Source organism: Oncorhynchus mykiss, chromosome 4 (assembly GCF_013265735.2).
Source record: "Oncorhynchus mykiss isolate Arlee chromosome 4, USDA_OmykA_1.1, whole genome shotgun sequence".
Taxonomy (NCBI): domain Eukaryota; kingdom Metazoa; phylum Chordata; class Actinopteri; order Salmoniformes; family Salmonidae; genus Oncorhynchus; species Oncorhynchus mykiss.
In genome coordinates, this window is record NC_048568.1 from 28,822,617 (window position 1) to 28,840,889 (window position 18,273).

General features: G+C 45.1%; 1 protein-coding gene across 5 annotated transcripts in view; it reads left to right on the forward strand.

Moving 5' to 3' along the window:
- The window catches only part of LOC110521072 (1-phosphatidylinositol 4,5-bisphosphate phosphodiesterase beta-1), a 235,687-nt gene that overhangs the window by 123,550 nt on the left and 93,864 nt on the right, over positions 1-18,273 (forward strand). For all 5 annotated transcript variants that reach the window (XM_036976055.1, XM_036976056.1, XM_036976057.1 and 2 more), the window contains exons 4-5: positions 11,892-12,032; positions 13,602-13,681. In XM_036976055.1, coding sequence (XP_036831950.1) covers positions 11,892-12,032; positions 13,602-13,681 — 221 coding nt within the window. The remainder of the gene's footprint in view (positions 1-11,891; positions 12,033-13,601; positions 13,682-18,273) is intronic.

Below are 18,273 nucleotides of genomic sequence, written 5' to 3' on the forward strand. Positions count from 1 at the left end.
CCACTGCACTACCAAGGGATGGAATGAAGTAAAGGAATCAAATATGAAGGGATGGAGTCAAATATGATCAATATGAGGTGGTGTGTATAATGGACATACGCTGACCTATGTTCAAAGATTGACACTCTCTCTCACACACACACATTTATTCATTCACATATAAACTATCACATAAACACAGTCACAAACGCAAAATAACATACACAGACACATTTTTAACACGCTCAAATACACACACACACACACACACACACACAAGCGGTAGTTCACGTTCTGAAATACTGTATGCTATTGTTATATTTACAATGTGTTTACTATGTGCATGTCCTGTTGTGTGTATATACAGTACCTTCAAAAAGTCTACATTTATTCCACATTTTGTTGTGTTACAGGCTGAATTCAAAATGCATTCAATTGAGAGTTATTCTCACCTGTCTACACTCAATACCCCATAATAACAAAGTGATAACGTGTTTAGAAATGTTTGCAAATATATTTGAAAATGAAATACAGGAATACCTCGTTCTGCCACCTCTGGTCTCATGGTCCTTCCATTCCTACGGGAGGGCAGCTCCTGCTCAGCCCAGTCCAAGCTCTTCTCTGTCCTGGCACCCCAATAGTGGAACCAACTTCCCCCTGAAGCTAGGACAGCAGAATCCCACCCAGCTTCTGAAAGCTCTTGAAACCCTACCTCTTCAAAGAGTATTAAATAACCCCCTCTTCATCTCAACCCCCCCTTCTAGCTCTGACTTTGCTGATAACCTCTTTATTGAGCGTGTCCACCCTAGCTATCTTAAGATGAATGCACTCTGCTAAATGACTCAAATGTAAATGCGTCTCTAAGAGCTTCCCACCCCTGGTTTGTGCAACATTTGCCCATTATTATTTACATAATTCTTCAAGCTGTGTCAAGTAGGTTGTTGTTGGTCATTGCTAGACAACCATGTTCAGGCCATAGATTTTTAAGTAGAATTTACTCAAAACTGTAATTCGGCCACTCGGGAACATTCACTGTCTTCCTGGTAAGCAACTCCAGTTTAGATTTGGCCCCAGTCCTTAACGATTACAAGCATACTGTACCCATAACATGATGCAGCCACCACTATGCTTGTAAATATGAAGAGTGGTACTCAGTAATGTGTTCTATTGGATTTACCCCAAACATAACACTTTGTATTTAGGACAAAAAGTGAATGGCTATTTGTTTGCAGTATTACAGGATGCATGTTTTGGAATATTTTTAGTCTGTACAGGCTTCGTTCTTTTCACTCTGTCAAGTAGGTTAGTATTGTGGAGTAACTACAGCGTTGTTGATCCATCCTCAGTTTTCTCCTATCACAGGCATTAAACTCTGTAACTGTTTTAAAGTCACCATTGGCCTCATGGTGAAATCCCTGAGAGGTTTTCTTTCTTTCTAGCAACTGAGTTGGGAAGGATGCCTGTATCTTTGTAGTGACTGGGTGTATTGATACACCATCCAAGTGTAATGAATAACTTCACCATGCTCAAAGGGATATTCAATGTCTGATTTTATTTATTTATCCATCTACCAATATGTGCCCTTCTTTGTGGCATTGGAAAACCTCCCAGGTCTTTGTGGCATTGGAAAACCTCCCTGGTCTTTGTGGCATTGGAAAACCTCCCTGGTCTTTGTGGCATTGGAAAATCTCCCAGGTCTTTGTGGCATTGGAAAACCTCTCTGGTCTTTGTGGCATTGGAAAACCTCCCAGGTCTTTGTGGCATTGGAAAACCTCCCTGGTCTTTGTGGCATTGGAAAACCTCCCTGGTCTTTGTGGCATTGGAAAACCTCCCTGGTCTTTGTGGCATTGGAAAACCTCCCTGGTCTTTGTGGCATTGGAAAACCTCCCTGGTCTTTGTGGCATTGGAAAACCTCCCTGGTCTTTGTGGCATTGGAAAACCTCCCTGGTCTTTGTGGCATTGGAAAACCTCCCTGGTCTTTGTGGCATTGGAAAATCTCCCAGGTCCTTGTGGCATTGGAAAACCTCCCAGGTCTTTGTGGCATTGGAAAACCTCCCAGGTCTTTGTTGCATTGGAAAACCTCCCAGGTCTTTGTGGCATTGGAAAACCTCCCAGCTCTTTGTGGCATTAGAAAACCTCCCAGGTCTTTGTGGCATTGGAAAATCTCCCAGGTCTTTGTGGCATTAGAAAACCTCCCAAGTCCTTGTGGCATTGGAAAACCTCCCAGGTCTTTGTGGCATTGGAAAACCTCCCAGGTCTTTGTGGCATTGGAAAACCTCCTTGGTTTTTGTGGCATTGGAAAAACCTCCCAGGACTTTGTGGCATTGGAAAAACCTCCCAGGTCTTTGTGGTTTCATCTGTGTTTGAAAATCACTGTCTGACTCACTCTGTGGGGTACAGAGTGTTGCTTTTTATTTTTAATTCATTTGTAAAAATGTCTAAAAACATAATTCCACTTTGACATTATGGGGTATTGTGTATAGACCACTGACCAAAAATATAAATGTAATCCCTTTTAAAATGAGGCTGTAACAAAGCAAAATGTGTAAAAAGTCAAGGGGTGTGAATACTTTCTGAAGGTACTGTATGTGTACGGCACCTGTTTAGATATTGGGGCTTCCTGGGACGAGCCAGTTAGCTACCATGCTCGAGATTTAATGGTCACATTAGCTCCGGCTAATTCACAGTTCTTTCCAGACAAATCACAAGTCTACAGCCATCAACATACTGCTGTCTTGCACATTACATTTTTTTTATATTGAACCTTTATTTAACTGGGCAAGTCAGTTAAAAGTAACTTCCTCACCATTTTAGATAAGCATGCTCCGTTCAGAAAATGCAGAACTAAGAACAGATATAGCCCTTGGTTCACTCCAGACCTGACTGCCCTCGACCAGCACAAAAACATCCTGTGGCGGACTGCAATAGCATCGAATAGTCCCCCGGATATGCAACTGTTCAGGGAAGTCAGGAACCAATACACGCAGTCAGTCAGGAAAGCAAAGGCCTGCTTCTTCAGGCAGAAATTTGCATCCGGTAGCTCTAACTCCAAAAAGTTCTGGGACACTGTGAAGTCCATGGAGAACAAGAGCACCTCCTCCCAGCTGCCCACTGCACTGAGGCTAGGTAACACGGTCACCACCGATAAATCCATGATTATCGAAAACTTCAACAAGCATTTCTCAACGGCTGGCCATGCCTTCCTCCTGGTTACTCCAACCTCGGCCAACAGCTCCGCCCTCCCTGCAGCTACTCGCCCAAGCCTCTCCAGGTTCTCCTTTACCCAAATCCAGATAGCAGATGTTCTGAAAGAGCTGCAAAACCTGGAGCCGTACAAATCAGCTGGGCTTGACAATCTGGACCCTCTATTTCTGAAACTATCCGCCGCCATTGTCGCAACCCCTATTACCAGCCTGTTCAACCTCTCTTTCATATCGTCTGAGATCCCCAAGGATTGGAAAGCTGCCGCAGTCATCCCCCTCTTCAAAGGGGGAGACACCCTGGACCCAAACTGTTACAGACCTATATCCATTCTGCACTGCCTATCTAAGGTCTTCGAAAGCCAAGTCAACAAACAGGTCACTGACCATCTCAAATCCCACCATACCTTCTCCGCTGTGCAATCTGGTTTCCGAGCCGGTCACGGATGCACCTCAACCACACTCAAGGTATTAAACGATATCATAACCGCCATCAATAAAAGACAGTACTGTGCAGCCGTCTTCATCGACCTTGCCAAGGCTTTCGACTCTGTCAATCACCATATTCTTATCGGCAGACTCAGTAGCCTCGGTTTTTCTGATGACTGCCTTGCCTGGTTCACCAACTACTTTGCAGACAGAGTTCGGTGTGTCAAATCGGAGGGCATGCTGTCCGGTCCTCTGGCAGTCTCTATGGGGGTGCCACAGGGTTCAATTCTCGGGCCGACTCTTTTCTCTGTATATATCAATGATGTTGCTCTTGCTGCGGGTGATTCCCTGATCCACCTCTACGCAGACGACACTATTCTGTATACTTCCGGCCCGTCCTTGGACACTGTGCTATCTAACCTCCAAATGAGCTTCAATGCCATACAACACTCCTTCCGTGGCCTCCAACTGCTCTTAAACGCTAGTAAAACCAAATGCATGCTTTTCAACTGTTTGCTGCCTGCACCCGCACGCCTGACTAGCATCACCACCCTGGATGGTTCCGACCTAGAATATGTGGACATCTATAAGTACATAGGTGTCTGGCTAGACTGTAAACTCTCCTTCCAGACTCATATCAAACACCTCCAATCTAAAATCAAATCTAGAGTCGGCTTTCTATTTCGCAACAAAGCCTCTTTCACTCACGCTTCCAATGCTAGGTAAAGCTCCGCTCCAGCAGGTGTATCTCACTGATCATCCCTAAAGCCAACACCTAATTTGGCTGCCTTTCGTTCCAGTTCTCTGCTGCCTGTGACTGGAACGAATTGCAAAAATCGCTGAAGTTGGAGACTTTTATCTCCCTCACCAACTTCAAACATCTGCTATCCGAGCAGCTAACCGATCGCTGCAGCTGTACATAGTCTATCGGTAAATAGCCCACCCAATTTTACCTACCTCATCCCCATACTGTTTATATTTATTTACTTTTCTGCTCTTTTGCACACCAATATCTCTACCTGTGCATAACCATCTGATCATTTATCAATTACACTATTCTTAAAACATGGTTGCATGTTGCTCCATCTTAGCCAGAGTGCCAGTCTTTTGGTGCTATCATGCCGATTCCTTGTCACTCAGCTTGACAAGGACAGCGACAGAGTTGGCAAAGGCACAAACAGGTCTGGGACCAGGCTAGTTTCACCTGGGTGCAAAGAGGAGAAAAACTAAAAGAAACTCCAGCACACTTGACATTCTTCAAAACAACGTTTGGGTCAATAGTTCCTGGTCTAAAACCTTCAAGTAAACTTTGAGGGGTTTTGACACAAACTTTAGTTTGAGATCCACATGGTGGATCGTACAAGAAATCTGGTGTGTTGGAGTTTCTTCTTCAATGACTTCTAGAACTCTTACTTCTAGTCCTCAGATACCTTCACGCTCCGGTGAATTCTGATGTTGTTCTTATAATGAACTACCATTAAAGAGTCTCAGTGTGAAGAGAAGAGGTCAGCTGTATGAGGTCCGGAGGTGAGCAGATGTAGTCGCTGTAGCCACGTACATGGCTGTGGATAAATGGATAATGAGGGAAAGTAAAGGTATCATCAGATGAGGAGTAGAGAAACTGATAGATGTTTGGGATCGTCAAGTATGAGAACAGGAGTCAGGAGAAGGACAAGGTCAGCTTGCAGACAGACACTCTCTCTCTCTCTCTGTGTGTTTTGATGCTCAGAACTGTGTGTGTCAGTGGGCAGGCAGGCGTCTGTTTGCGCCTGGGCAGAGACAAACGTGTCTGCATGAGTGTGTGTTTTTCTATATGTGTGGTGGTCGTGTGTGTGTTTGGTTTTACTATCCTTGTGGGGACCAGAAGTAAAACAAGGAAAAGTCATGACATTTTGCCGGCCCCCAAAAGGAAAAAGGCTATTTTAGGCTTCTGGGTTAAATTTAGGTTTAGGGGAATACAATTAGGGCTAGGGTTAGAATCAGGATTAGGTGTTAAGGTTAGAGTTCAGGTTAGGGTTAAGGTTAGGTTTAGGGTTTGGTGTTACGGAAAATAGGATTTTGAATGGGAATCAAGTAAAACAGAGCTGTGTGTGTGTGTGTGTGTGTGTGTGTGTGTTTTTGTGTGTGTGTAAGGGTAAGGGTAAGGGTTTGCGACAGTCCAGGGAGCAGGGAAGGCCATCCCTTCAGGCTGCATCACCCTGCTTAGAGGACCACTTCCCCTGTACTGAATATTTAAAATGACTGAGCACTGTGTTCCCACGCTACAGCTGAAAGCAAGCAACAGACACCCTAATTCTCAAGCACACCTCCCAACACACACCAATCTCTTTCTCTCTCTCTTTTCCTCGCAAACACAGACACAGAAAAATAGGCTTGAAGGGGTAAAACAAACACATAGGCTTGAAGGGGTAATACTGCCCCTCACTTGGCTCTAAATCTCCCATCGCCGCGGCAACAGGACCCTCAGGCACGCCGCCAACTGCTCCCATAATGCACCAGCGCAAATTAAATCTCAGGGCTGTTCCTTCTCTCTCCTCTCTCTAACTCTCTCGCTCTCTCTCTCTCTCTCTTCCTCTCTCTCTCTCTTCCTCTCTCTCTCTTTCAACAACACACAGTCAGCTTTAGAGGTATGGAAATGAACTTGTCTTATCCTGTTCCATCTACAAGTTGCATACAAAACAATATCAAAAGGCTCCGCTGTTCAAACAACAAAAATCCATCAGTGAAATATGCATTTGATGTTCTGACACGTCTTGATGTGTCTCACCAATAAAACCCTTCTCATCTCATCTATCAGAGTCCATCGCTACCTAGGGGCACTTTTCTGTTCTATGTTTTAGCAAATTGAAAGTGATTTTTCAATCCACTGATTGATGACGTGGCTACCATTTTTAACATCTAAGTGCGGCAAGATTGATTGGTCATATAAATCAGCACTTTTCAGCCTATCGATCTTGCTGGTCTCCGGTCTCCACCCACTGCTGTGCAGCACAACTCTCCCTCTGTGTGTCTGTCTGTGTATAGTACAGGCAGAAATCTGTTTAGGATGCTTTCAGTGGAGGATGAGGTTTGCATTCATTTGCAGAGTGCTACTTTACTGTATTTCTGCAAAGCACCTGCATATAGTATACTGTCTCTTTATCTATCAGTATGCTGTACAGTACATGTAGACAGAAGACGTTTCTCTGGATGTATGCCATGGCCTCAAGATGATTCCAGAAAATTCTAGCAATAATGGCTTGATCTAGTTGAAACAACATTCTATGCAGCCTCATCTAACTTTGGCATATGCTTCATGAAGAATGGAAGAACTTTCTTCTTAGCACGTCTGAGAGACTGTAGGCGTGAGATGTTTCTCCAACCATCCATCTCTTTACACTACAGTAATCAGTAGGGAATTAAACCTATATTAGACAACCTTTCCAAGAAGTAAGGCCTGTCTTTGTATTTGGCAAAAAAACTTTAAGGCTGTAGTCGTTCCTCAGACATTGTTTGTGTTTGTGTGTGTGTGTGTGTGTGTGTGTGTGTGTGTGTGTGTGTGTGTGTGTGTGTGTGTGTGTTTTTTACATTGTCAGACAGTGTGTGCTCAGTATATACACCCAGGTGATTTGATTGGAGGGCGTCAGGGACATGTAGGGGACATTTATCAGTGTGACACGGCACGGAATGCTTTTTGTTTGATTGGGTAAATTTGCTTCCGCGGCAAAATGCTTTACAGACTATTTTTGTTGTGTTAATAATTATGCTAGCGGAACCACTTTGTATGCAGCCCTGATATCACAGGGGAGAGAAATATCATGTTAGTTGTTTCTGGTGCCTTGGAGGCAGGGCCCAGTCGCTCTGCCATTACATGGTTTACATTGTGATGAATGGTTGTCTGTATGTTTCGATGTCATATAAAATGTGTATTTACACTGCAGAAGACAAGCATCTTTACTGAATGCGGAGGCATCATATAAACCATTTCACTGGTCATATAAGTGTGAGCAACTGGGTATTGAACACAGGTATTTTGCCCCACGACCGTGTTATCCAACTGAGCTAAAGCCTATAGGAATAGTGTCATGAAAGGTTACTTATTACAAAAGCATGGTTTACCCAACCTCTGGTGCTATACAGACCCAGTGTCTCTCAACCTCTGGTGCTATACAGACCCAGTGTCTCTCAACCTCTGGTGCTATACAGACCCAGTGTCTCTCAACCTCTGGTGCTATACAGACTCAGTGTCTCTCAACCTCTGGTGCTATACAGACCCAGTGTCTCTCAACCTCTTTTGCTATACAGACCCAGTGTCTCTCAACCTCTGGTGCTATACAGACTCAGTGTCTCTCAACCTCTGGTGCTATACAGACCCAGTGTCTCTCAACCTCTGGTGCAATACAGACCCAGTGTCTCTCAACCTCTGGTGCTATACAGACTCAGTGTCTCTCAACCTCTGGTGCTATACAGACCCAGTGTCTCTCAACCTCTGGTGCTATACAGACCCAGTGTCTCTCAACCTCTGGTGCTATACAGACTCAGTGTCTCTCAACCTCTGGTGCTATACAGACCCAGTGTCTCTCAACCTCTGGTACTATACAGACCCAGTGTCTCTCAACCTCTGGTGCTATACAGACCCAGTGTCTCTCAACCTCTTTTGCTATACAGACCCAGTGTCTCTCAACCTCTGGTGCTATACAGACCCAGTGTCTCTCAACCTCTGGTGCTATACAGACCCAGTGTCTCTCAACCTCTTTTGCTATACAGACCCAGTGTCTCTCAACCTCTGGTGCTATACAGACCCAGTGTCTCTCAACCTCTGGTGCTATACAGACCCAGTGTCTCTCAACCTCTGGTGCTATACAGACCCAGTGTCTCACAACCTCTGGTGCTATACAGACCCAGTGTCTCTCAACCTCTGGTGCTATACAGACCCAGTGTCTCTCAACGTCTGGTGCTATACAGACCCAGTGTCTCTCAACCTCTGGTGCTATACAGACCCAGTTTCTCTCAACCTCTGGTGCTATACAGACCCAGTGTCTCTCAACCTCTGGTCAGTCCACAGATGACATAATATTGGAGATACATTTACCACATGCAGTACATTCCTAACAACATGCAGTACTTTCATAACAACACACAGTACATACATAACAACATGCAGTGCATTCATAACAACATACAGTACATTTATAACAACGTGCAGTACATTCATAACAACATACTGTACATTCATAACAACATACAGTACATTCATAACAACATACAGTACATTCATAACAACATACAGTACATTCATAACAACATACTGTACATTCATAACAACATGCAGTACATTCATAACAACATGCAGTACAGTCATGGCCAAAAGTTTTGAGAATGACACAAATATTAATTAAGTCTGCTGCCTCAGTTTGTTTGATGGCAATTTGCATATACTCCAGAATGTTATGAAGAGTGATCTGAATTGCAATTAATTGCAAAGTCCCTCTTTGCCATGCAAATGAACTGAATCCCCCAAAAAACATTTCCACTGCATTTCAGCCCTGCCACAAAAGGACCACCTGACATCATGTCAGTGATTATCTCGTTAACACAGGTGTGAGTGTTGACGAGGACAAGCCTGGAGGCCACTCTGTCATTCTGATTGAGATTGAATGACAGACTGGAAGCTTAAAAAGGAGGGTGGTGCTTGGAATCATTGTTCTTCCTCTGCATGCACCGTGAGGAGAAGACTTTTGAAGGATGACCTGGTGTCAAGAAGGGCAGCAAAGAAGCAACTTCTCTCCAGGAAAAACATCAGGGACAGACTGATATTCTGCAAACGGTACAGGTATTGGACTGCTGAGGACTGGGTAAAGTAATTTTCTCTGATGAATCCCCTTTCCGATTGTTTGGGGCATCCGGAAAAAAGCTTGTCCGGAGAAGACAAGGTGAGCACTACCATCAGTCCTGTGTCATGCCAACAGTAAAGCATCCTGAGACCATTCATGTGTGGGGTTGCTTCTCAGCCAAGGGAGTGGGCTCACTCACAATTTTGCCTAAGAACACAGCAATGAATAAAGAATGGTACCAACACATCCTCAGAGAGCAACTTCTCCCAACCATCCAGGAACAGTTTGGTGACGAACAATGCCTTTTCCAGCATGATGGAGCACCTTGCCATAAGGCAAAAGTGATAGCTAAGTGGCTCGGGAACAAAACATAGATATTTTGGGTCCATGGCCAGGAAACTCCCCAGACCTTGATCCCATTGAGAAATTGTGGTCAATCCTCAAGAGGCAGGTGGACAAACAAAAACCCACAAATTCTGACAAACTCCAAGCATTGATTATGCAAGAATGGGCTGCCATCAGTCAGGATGTGGCCCAGAAGTTAATTGACAGCCTGCCAGGGCGGATTGCAGAGGTCTTGAAAAAGAAGGGTCAACACTGCAAATATTGACTCTTTGCATCAACTTCATGTAATTGTCAATAAAAGCCTTTGACACTTATGAAATGCTTGTAATTATACTTCAGTATTCCGTAGTAACATCTGACAAAAATATTTAAAGACACCGAAGCAGAAAACTTTGTGTAAATTAATATTTGTGTCATTCTCAAAACCTTTGGCCACGACTGTACATTTCATAACAACATGCAGTACATTCATAACAACATACTGTACATTTCATAACAACATGCAGTACATTTATAACAACATGCAGTACATTCATAACAACATACTGTACATTTCATAACAACATACTGTACATTTCATAACAACATGCAGTACATTTCATAACAACATGCAGTACATTTATAACAACATACAGTACATTCATAACAAGATACTGTACATTTCATAACAACATGCAGTACATTCATAACAACATACAGTACATTCATAACAACATACAGTACATTCATGACAACATACAGTACATTCATAACAACATACTGTACATTTCATAACAACATACTGTACATTTCATAACAACATGCAGTACATTTCATAACAACATACAGTACATTTCATAACAACATGCAGTACATTCATAACAACATACAGTACATTTCATAACAACATGCAGTACATTCATAACAACATACTGTACATTTCATAACAACATGCAGTACATTTCATAACAACATACTGTACATTTCATAACAACATACAGTACATTCATAACAACATGCAGTACATTCATAACAACATGCAGTACATTTCATAACAACATACAGTACATTTCATAACAACATGCAGTACATTCATAACAACATACAGTACATTTCATAACAACATGCAGTACATTCATAACACTATACAGTACATTCATGACAACATACAGTACATTCATAACAACATACAGTACATTCATAACAATATACAGTACATTCATAACAAATTAAGCCATAACTTGAACATTAATGACAATGATTCATAAAGCCTGCCCCAAGTAATGTAATGGTTGGTGACAGCTCGGTGTGTGTGTGTGTGTGTGACATCATAGCTGACGTTACCAGAAACCGCTCTATGATGCTGAGCCGCCAGGTCCCAATGGACTGATGACGATGATGTGTTGCTAATCTCCATTCTGTCAGCTCCTAAAGTCATATCTCTTATTTATCAGTTGCGTCATTCAGCCAGCCGCCCTCAGTGAAGTCAGACTAACTGAGCATGTCTGCCCCAACCCTGCCACTCAGTCTCTCATGCAGGGAAACAGACGTTTCCTGTTGCAGTGTAATGGTGATAACTGAGTGCCCTTTGCATTGTAGCCTGTGGGGACACGTCCAGTAACTCACCTCATTAACCATTTTGAGAAGCAACCACCTCGAATATACTGGGATACCATGATACAACAACACGCATGCGCTCCCACACACACACACGTACACACACACACAGCTCTGTGGCTCTTCCATCTTGAAGAGCTGATCATTTCTGACCAAATTGGTCTAATGTGTTACCTAGACAACCACAGGCTCCACATTCTCAGGACGTCAAATCGTGATCTGGTTGGTTGATTAGGTTGTTGATGTCATTTCAGAGGTGCCAGACAGTGGGAGTCATATCTTCCTGATACTTCCTGGATTTGGACTTCCAGAGAGTCACAAAATCAAAGATCAGGGAGGGTGGATTGTGGGGATTGTTGTGAAGCTTCAAGACTGCTAGAGCTGCCGTGGTTGTAATACTGCAAGTGTGAAATGCATGAAGCCATGTGTACGATGTGGGCGAGGGAACGGATACAGTATTACAACTATGTTGTTGTGGAATTGACAAGTTACTTACCTGTGGTGTTTTTGTGTTTCTGAATCTAAATAGGACTTGAAGCTGCGAGAGCTTCTGGACGTGAGCACCCTGGTGGGGAAGATGGAGAACAGGATGCTGACGGTGGTGAGCGGACCAGACACGGTCAACATCACATATCTCAACTTCATGGCCTTCCAGGAGGAGATCGCCAAGGTAAATACACATTAATAACATCTCTATGAAACATAAATAAGGTATTTAGTACACATGAATAAGGGCTTTATTAAACATGAATAAAGGATTTATTATGGGTATAGTTGATTTAGTTGATATCCATTTGACCAGGTAGGGTAAAGAAAAATATATTTAACCTTTATTTTACTAGGCAAGTCCGTTAACTTATTGATGCACCCATGCCTTTAGCGGGATCATTTTCGGCAACATCCGCTGAATTGCAGAGCGCCAAATTCAAATTAAATTACTAAAAATATTACATTTTCATGAAATCACAAGTGCAACATAGCAAAACACAGCTTGTTGTTAATCCACCTGGTGTGTCACGTTTCAAAAAAGCTTTTCGGCGAAAGCATACCAAGCGTTTATGTAAGGACATCTCTCTCAGCAGACAAAACATTACAAACAGCTCGCAGCCAAGTAGATTGGTCACGAAAGTCAGAAAAGCAATAAAATTAATCGCTTACCTTTGATGATCTTCAGATGCTTGCACTCACGAGACTCCCAGTTACACAATAAATGTTCCTTTTGTTCCATAAAGATTGCTTTTATATCCAAAATACATCCATTTGGTTGGCGCGTTATGTTCAGAAATCCACAGGCTCGAGCGGTCACGACCGGGCAGACGAAAATTCCAAATAGTATCCATAAAGTTCGTAGAAACATGTCAAGCGTTTTTTATAATCAATCCTCAGGTTGTTTTTACAATATATAATTGATAATATTTTCTCTCTCTCTCCTATTTCAGTAGGAGAGAGAGAGAAAATGTCTGCTCCAAACTGTTGCGCATGCAAAACGCTGCTGGCACCCAGCCATACAATGACGCGATGTGATCTTTCTCGCTAATTAAAAAAATAATACAAGCCTGAAACTATGTCTAAAGACTGTTCACAACATGTGGAAGCCATAGGAAAATGAATCTGGTTGACATCCCTTTAAATGGAACAATGGCAGGCAATGGAACAGAGAGCTTTCAGGAAAAAGAGCACTTCCGGGTTGAATTTTCCTCAGGTTTTCACCTGCAATATCAGTTCACCTGCAATGACGGCCTACCCTGGACAAACCCGGACGACGTTGAACCAAATGTGCGCAGCACTATGGGACTCCCAATTACGGCCGGATGTGATTCAGCCTGGAAATGAGCCAGGGGCTGTAGTGACGCCTCTTGCACTGAGATGCAGTGTCTTAGACCGCTGCGCCTTTCGGGAGCCCATAAATTAGTAAATTAGTCATCTTCAGAGTTTAGCCAACACTTATATTAAGATATTATGAATAAGGGATGTATCAAGTGCTTATTACTAATTAATTAATAAATACGCTATTTCAGTCCATGAAGTGTGAGTTATTTAAGCTAGTTAGACCTACACTGAACATATCATTCCTCTATTGTGTAATTATAAGGTCTGGTGTGTGGGTGGCTAGTTTGAACCTCCAATAGACCTTCCGCTATGTTTCTTCCCTCTGATGGTGTGTGTGTGTGTGTGTGTGTGTGTGTGTGTGTGTGTGTGTGTGTGTGTGTGTGTGTGTGTGTGTTTTCTTCCGGTGCAGGATTGGGCAGAAGAGTTGTTTGGCCTGGCGTCTAACCTACTGGCCCAGAACATGTCCAGAGAAGCATGCCTGGAGAAAGCGTAAGTCCCTGGACACATCACACACACTAAGAGGTAGCAGTGCTGTTCATATCCATCAGAGTCCTTCAGAGAGAGAGAGAGAGAATGTTTACTGTTCATTTTTATTGTTTATTTCACTTTTGTATATTATCTACTTTGCTTGCTTTGGCAGTGTTTCCCATGCCAATAAAGCCCCTTGAATTGAATTGAATTGAATTGAGAGGGAAAGTGGGGAAGAGAGACAGGGAAAGTTGAGGAGAGAGAGGAAAAGTTGAAGAGCGATAGGAAGAGAGAGAGGGAAAGTGAGGAAAAGAGTGAGGGTGAGATAGAGGAAAAGATGGAGAAGAGAGAGAGTGGAGGAAATGGACAGGGCTGCACATGACATGTATCACATCACACACACACACTCACATGCATACAGACACACACTCACACATAGACACTCATGTGCATACAGACACACACTCACACATAGACACTCACGTGCATACAGACACACATTCACACATAGACACTCACGTGCATAGAGACACACACTCACACATAGACACTCACGTGCATACAGACACACACTCACACACAGACACTCACATGCATACAGACACACACTTACACACAGACACTCACATGCATACAGACACACACTTACACATAGACACTCACGTGCAAACAGACACACATTCACACACAGACACACACACTCACATGCGTACAGACACACACACAGACACTCACATGCACACAGACACACACACACACACACACACACACACACACACACACACACACACACACACACACACACACACACACACACACACACACACACACACACACACACACAGACACTCACATGAATACAGACACACACACACAGACACTCACATGCATACAGACACACACACACACACACACACACACACACACACACACACACACACACTCACATGCATACAGACACACACTCACACACACTCACATGCATATAGACACACACTCACACACATACTTGCGCACATTCACACACTCTCACACACATATAGACCGTTGACTTTGTGACTCATCCCTCGGTTCCTCTTAGCAACTCATTATCATCTCTCTCTCTCTCTCTCTCTCTCTCTCTCTCTCTCTCTCTCTCTCTCTGTGTGTGTCTCTCTCTCTCTCTCTGTGTCTCTCTCTCTCTCTCTCTCTGTGTCTCTCTCTCTCTCTCTCTCTCTCTGTGTCTCTCTCTCTCTCTCTCTGTCTCTCTCTGTGTGTGTCTCCCTCTCTCTCTCTCTCTCTCTCTGTGTGTCTCTCTCTATCTGTGTCTCTCTCTGTGTGTCTCTCTCTCTCTGTGTCTCTCTCTCTCTCTCTATGTTTCCTTCTTCCCCTGTAATAGCCTTGTTTTTAGATACCAATCCGAACTGGTAACCATGGCATACAAAATAATGATATCCATATTGATATGGAATAACTAGATGTTATTATGTATCTAAACTATGGAGTCACAGAAACACATTCAACTATTTCAGCTATTCATTCTAGCTTAGTCCAGATGGAAATCTGTATCATGAATGTTTTTTCTGCTGTGTCCTGTCCTGTCCTTTCCTGTCCTGTCCTTTCCTGTTGTGTTGTGCCATACGGACCATCTAGTGAATGTTTGTCCATAGAGCTGAAAAGCTCCAACCACTCAGACCCAAAATAAACTAAGTACCCTTACACACACACACACACACACACACACACACACACACACACACACACACACGCTAAATAAACCCAGCAGATCCACTTTTTTGAAGAAAGACAGTTTGTTTGATGAAACCGGTTATTTTTATTGGACCAGGCTCATCTCCTCAGTAGGAACCGGTCCTGGTAAACGGCCACTGGCCTTTCCGGTAAACTCTGACATTAGCAGTTTACTCCTGCACTGAAAATAGCTTTGCCGTATCTGGAAAGTAAACATCTCAGGCTGGCACAGGTTAGACCACCATTCTTCAGTCCTTGTCATAGGGACCCACAGGATGTGCAGGCTTTAGTTCCAGCCCTGTACCAACACAACTAATTTAGCTAATTCTCATCAAGACCTTGATTATTTTTAATCAGGAGTAGGAATTACCAAGAAAAACTCCCAAAAGGACTAATTTGAGGTAGAAAGGAGTTGTAGATTTTCTTTTAGCTCCATTGTACAGAATGCGGACAGGTGACTGACGTCTTCCTCAGAGTGACCTGACCATTGGTGTGTCTCGTTAATCAACAGGCCATGTCAAAATATACTGTACATGGGTGAATCAATAGACCATGTCAAAATATACTGTACATGGGTGAATCAATAGACCATGTCAAAATATACTGCCATGTCAAAATATACTGTACATGTCAAAATATACTGTACATGGTAAATATTTGGGTGCCTGTGAATCCGGAGACACAGAGACCCAAAAAATCTTGGCAACAACATTATAAAAACGAGGGGAAATCATTGTTTAGCCCCTTAGGATCCACAGTGTCTAAGAAGTACTGCCATAATGCCTCTTTGTTTTAGTTTATTGTTACGGTTTTCTTCTATCTCCTCCTCTGAAGAGGAGGTGTAGCAAGGATCGGACCAAAATGCAGCGTGGTAATTTTCATTCATGTTTAATAAACGAAATAAACACGAACAATATAAAACAAGAAACGTAACACCCACGAAACACTCAAAGAATATGGCTGCCTAAATATGGTTCCCAATCAGAGACAACGATAAACACCTGCCTCTGTTTGAGAACCACTCCAGACAGCCATATTCTTTGAGTGTTCAGAGGAGGAGATAGAAGAAAACCGTAACAGAATCACCCACCACAACAGGACCAAGCGGCGTGGTGACAGGCAGCGGAAGCAGGAGCAGCGAAATCCGGATTTGTGGACATGGGAGGAGATATTGGATGGGAAAAGACCCTGGGCACAGCCTGGAGAATATCGCCGCCCCAAAGAAGAACTGGAGGCGGCGAAAGCGGAGAGGCGCTGGTATGAGGAGGCAGCACGGCGACGGAAGCCCGAGAGTCAGCCCCAAAAATTGATTGTTGGGGGTGGGCTCACAGGGAGTATGGTTACGTCAGGTAGGAGACCTGCGCAAACTTCCTGTGCTTACCGGGGGGCTAGAGAGTCCGGGCAGGCACCGTGTTATGCTGTGGTGCGCACGGTGTCTCCAGTGTGGGTGCATAGCCCGGTGCGGTACATACCAGCTCCGAATATCGGCCGGGCTAGAGTAAGCATCGAGCCAAGTGAAGCCGGCTCTACACATCTGGTCTCCAGTGCGTCTCCTTGGGCCGGCTTACATGGCACCAGCCTTGCGCTCGGTGTCCCCTGCATAGCCCAGTGCGGGCAATTCCACCTCCCCGCACTGGCAGGGCGACCGGGAGCATTCAACCAGGTAAGGTTGGGCAGGCTCGGTGCTCAAGAGCTCCAGTGCGCCTGCACGGTCCGGTCTATCCAGTACCACCTCCACGCACCAGCCCTCCGGTGGCAGCTCCCCGCACCAGGCTTCCTGTGCGTGTCCTCGGCCCAGTAACACCAGTGCCAGCACCACGCACCAGGACTTCAGTGCGCTTCACCTGTCCAGCGCTGCCAGAGCCTTCCTCCTCTCCAGCGCTGCCGGAGTCTCCCGCCTATCTAGCGCTGCCAGAGCCTTCCTCCTCTCCAGCGCTGCCGGAGTCTCCCGCCTATCTAGCGCTGCCAGAGCCTTCATCCTCTTCAACGCTGCCGGAGTCTCCCGCCTGTTTAGCGCTGCCGGAGTCTCCCGCCTGTTCAGCGCTGCCAGTCTGCAAGGAGCAGCCAGAGCTGCCAGTCTGCAAGGAGCAGCCAGTCTGCAAGGAGCTGCCAGTCTGCAAGGAGCCGCCAGAGCTGCCAGTCTGCAAGAAGCCGCCATAACTGCCAGTCTGCAAGAAGCCGCCAGAGCTGCCAGTCTGCAAAAAGCCGCCAGAGCCGCCAGTCAGCATGGAGCAGCCAGAGCCGCCAGTCAGCATGGAGCAGCCAGAGCCATCAGTCAGCATGGAGCAGTACCACCTCCACGCACCAGCCCTCCGGTGGCAGCTCCCCGCACCAGGCTTCCTGTGCGTGTCCTCGGCCCAGTAACACCAGTGCCAGCACCACGCACCAGGACTTCAGTGCGCTTCGCCTGTCCAGCGCTGCCAGAGCCTTCCTCCTCTCCAGCGCTGCCGGAGTCTCCCGCCTATCTAGCGCTGCCAGAGCCTTCCTCCTCTCCAGCGCTGCCGGAGTCTCCCGCCTATCTAGCGCTGCCAGAGCCTTCATCCTCTTCAACGCTGCCGGAGTGTCCCGCCTGTTTAGCGCTGCCGGAGTCTCCCGTCTGTTCAGCGCTGCCAGTCTGCAAGGAGCAGCCAGAGCTGCCAGTCTGCAAGGAGCAGCCAGAGATGCCAGTCTGCAGGGAGCTGCCAGTCTGCAAGGAGCTGCCAGTCTGCAAGGAGCCGCCAGAGCTGCCAGTCTGCAAGAAGCCGCCAGAGTTGCCAGTCTGCAAGAAGCCGCCAGAGCTGCCAGTCTGCAAAAAGCCGCCAGAGCCGCCAGTCAGCATGGAGCAGCCAGAGCCGCCAGTCAGCATGGAGCAGCCAGAGCCGCCAGTCAGCATGGAGCAGCCAGAG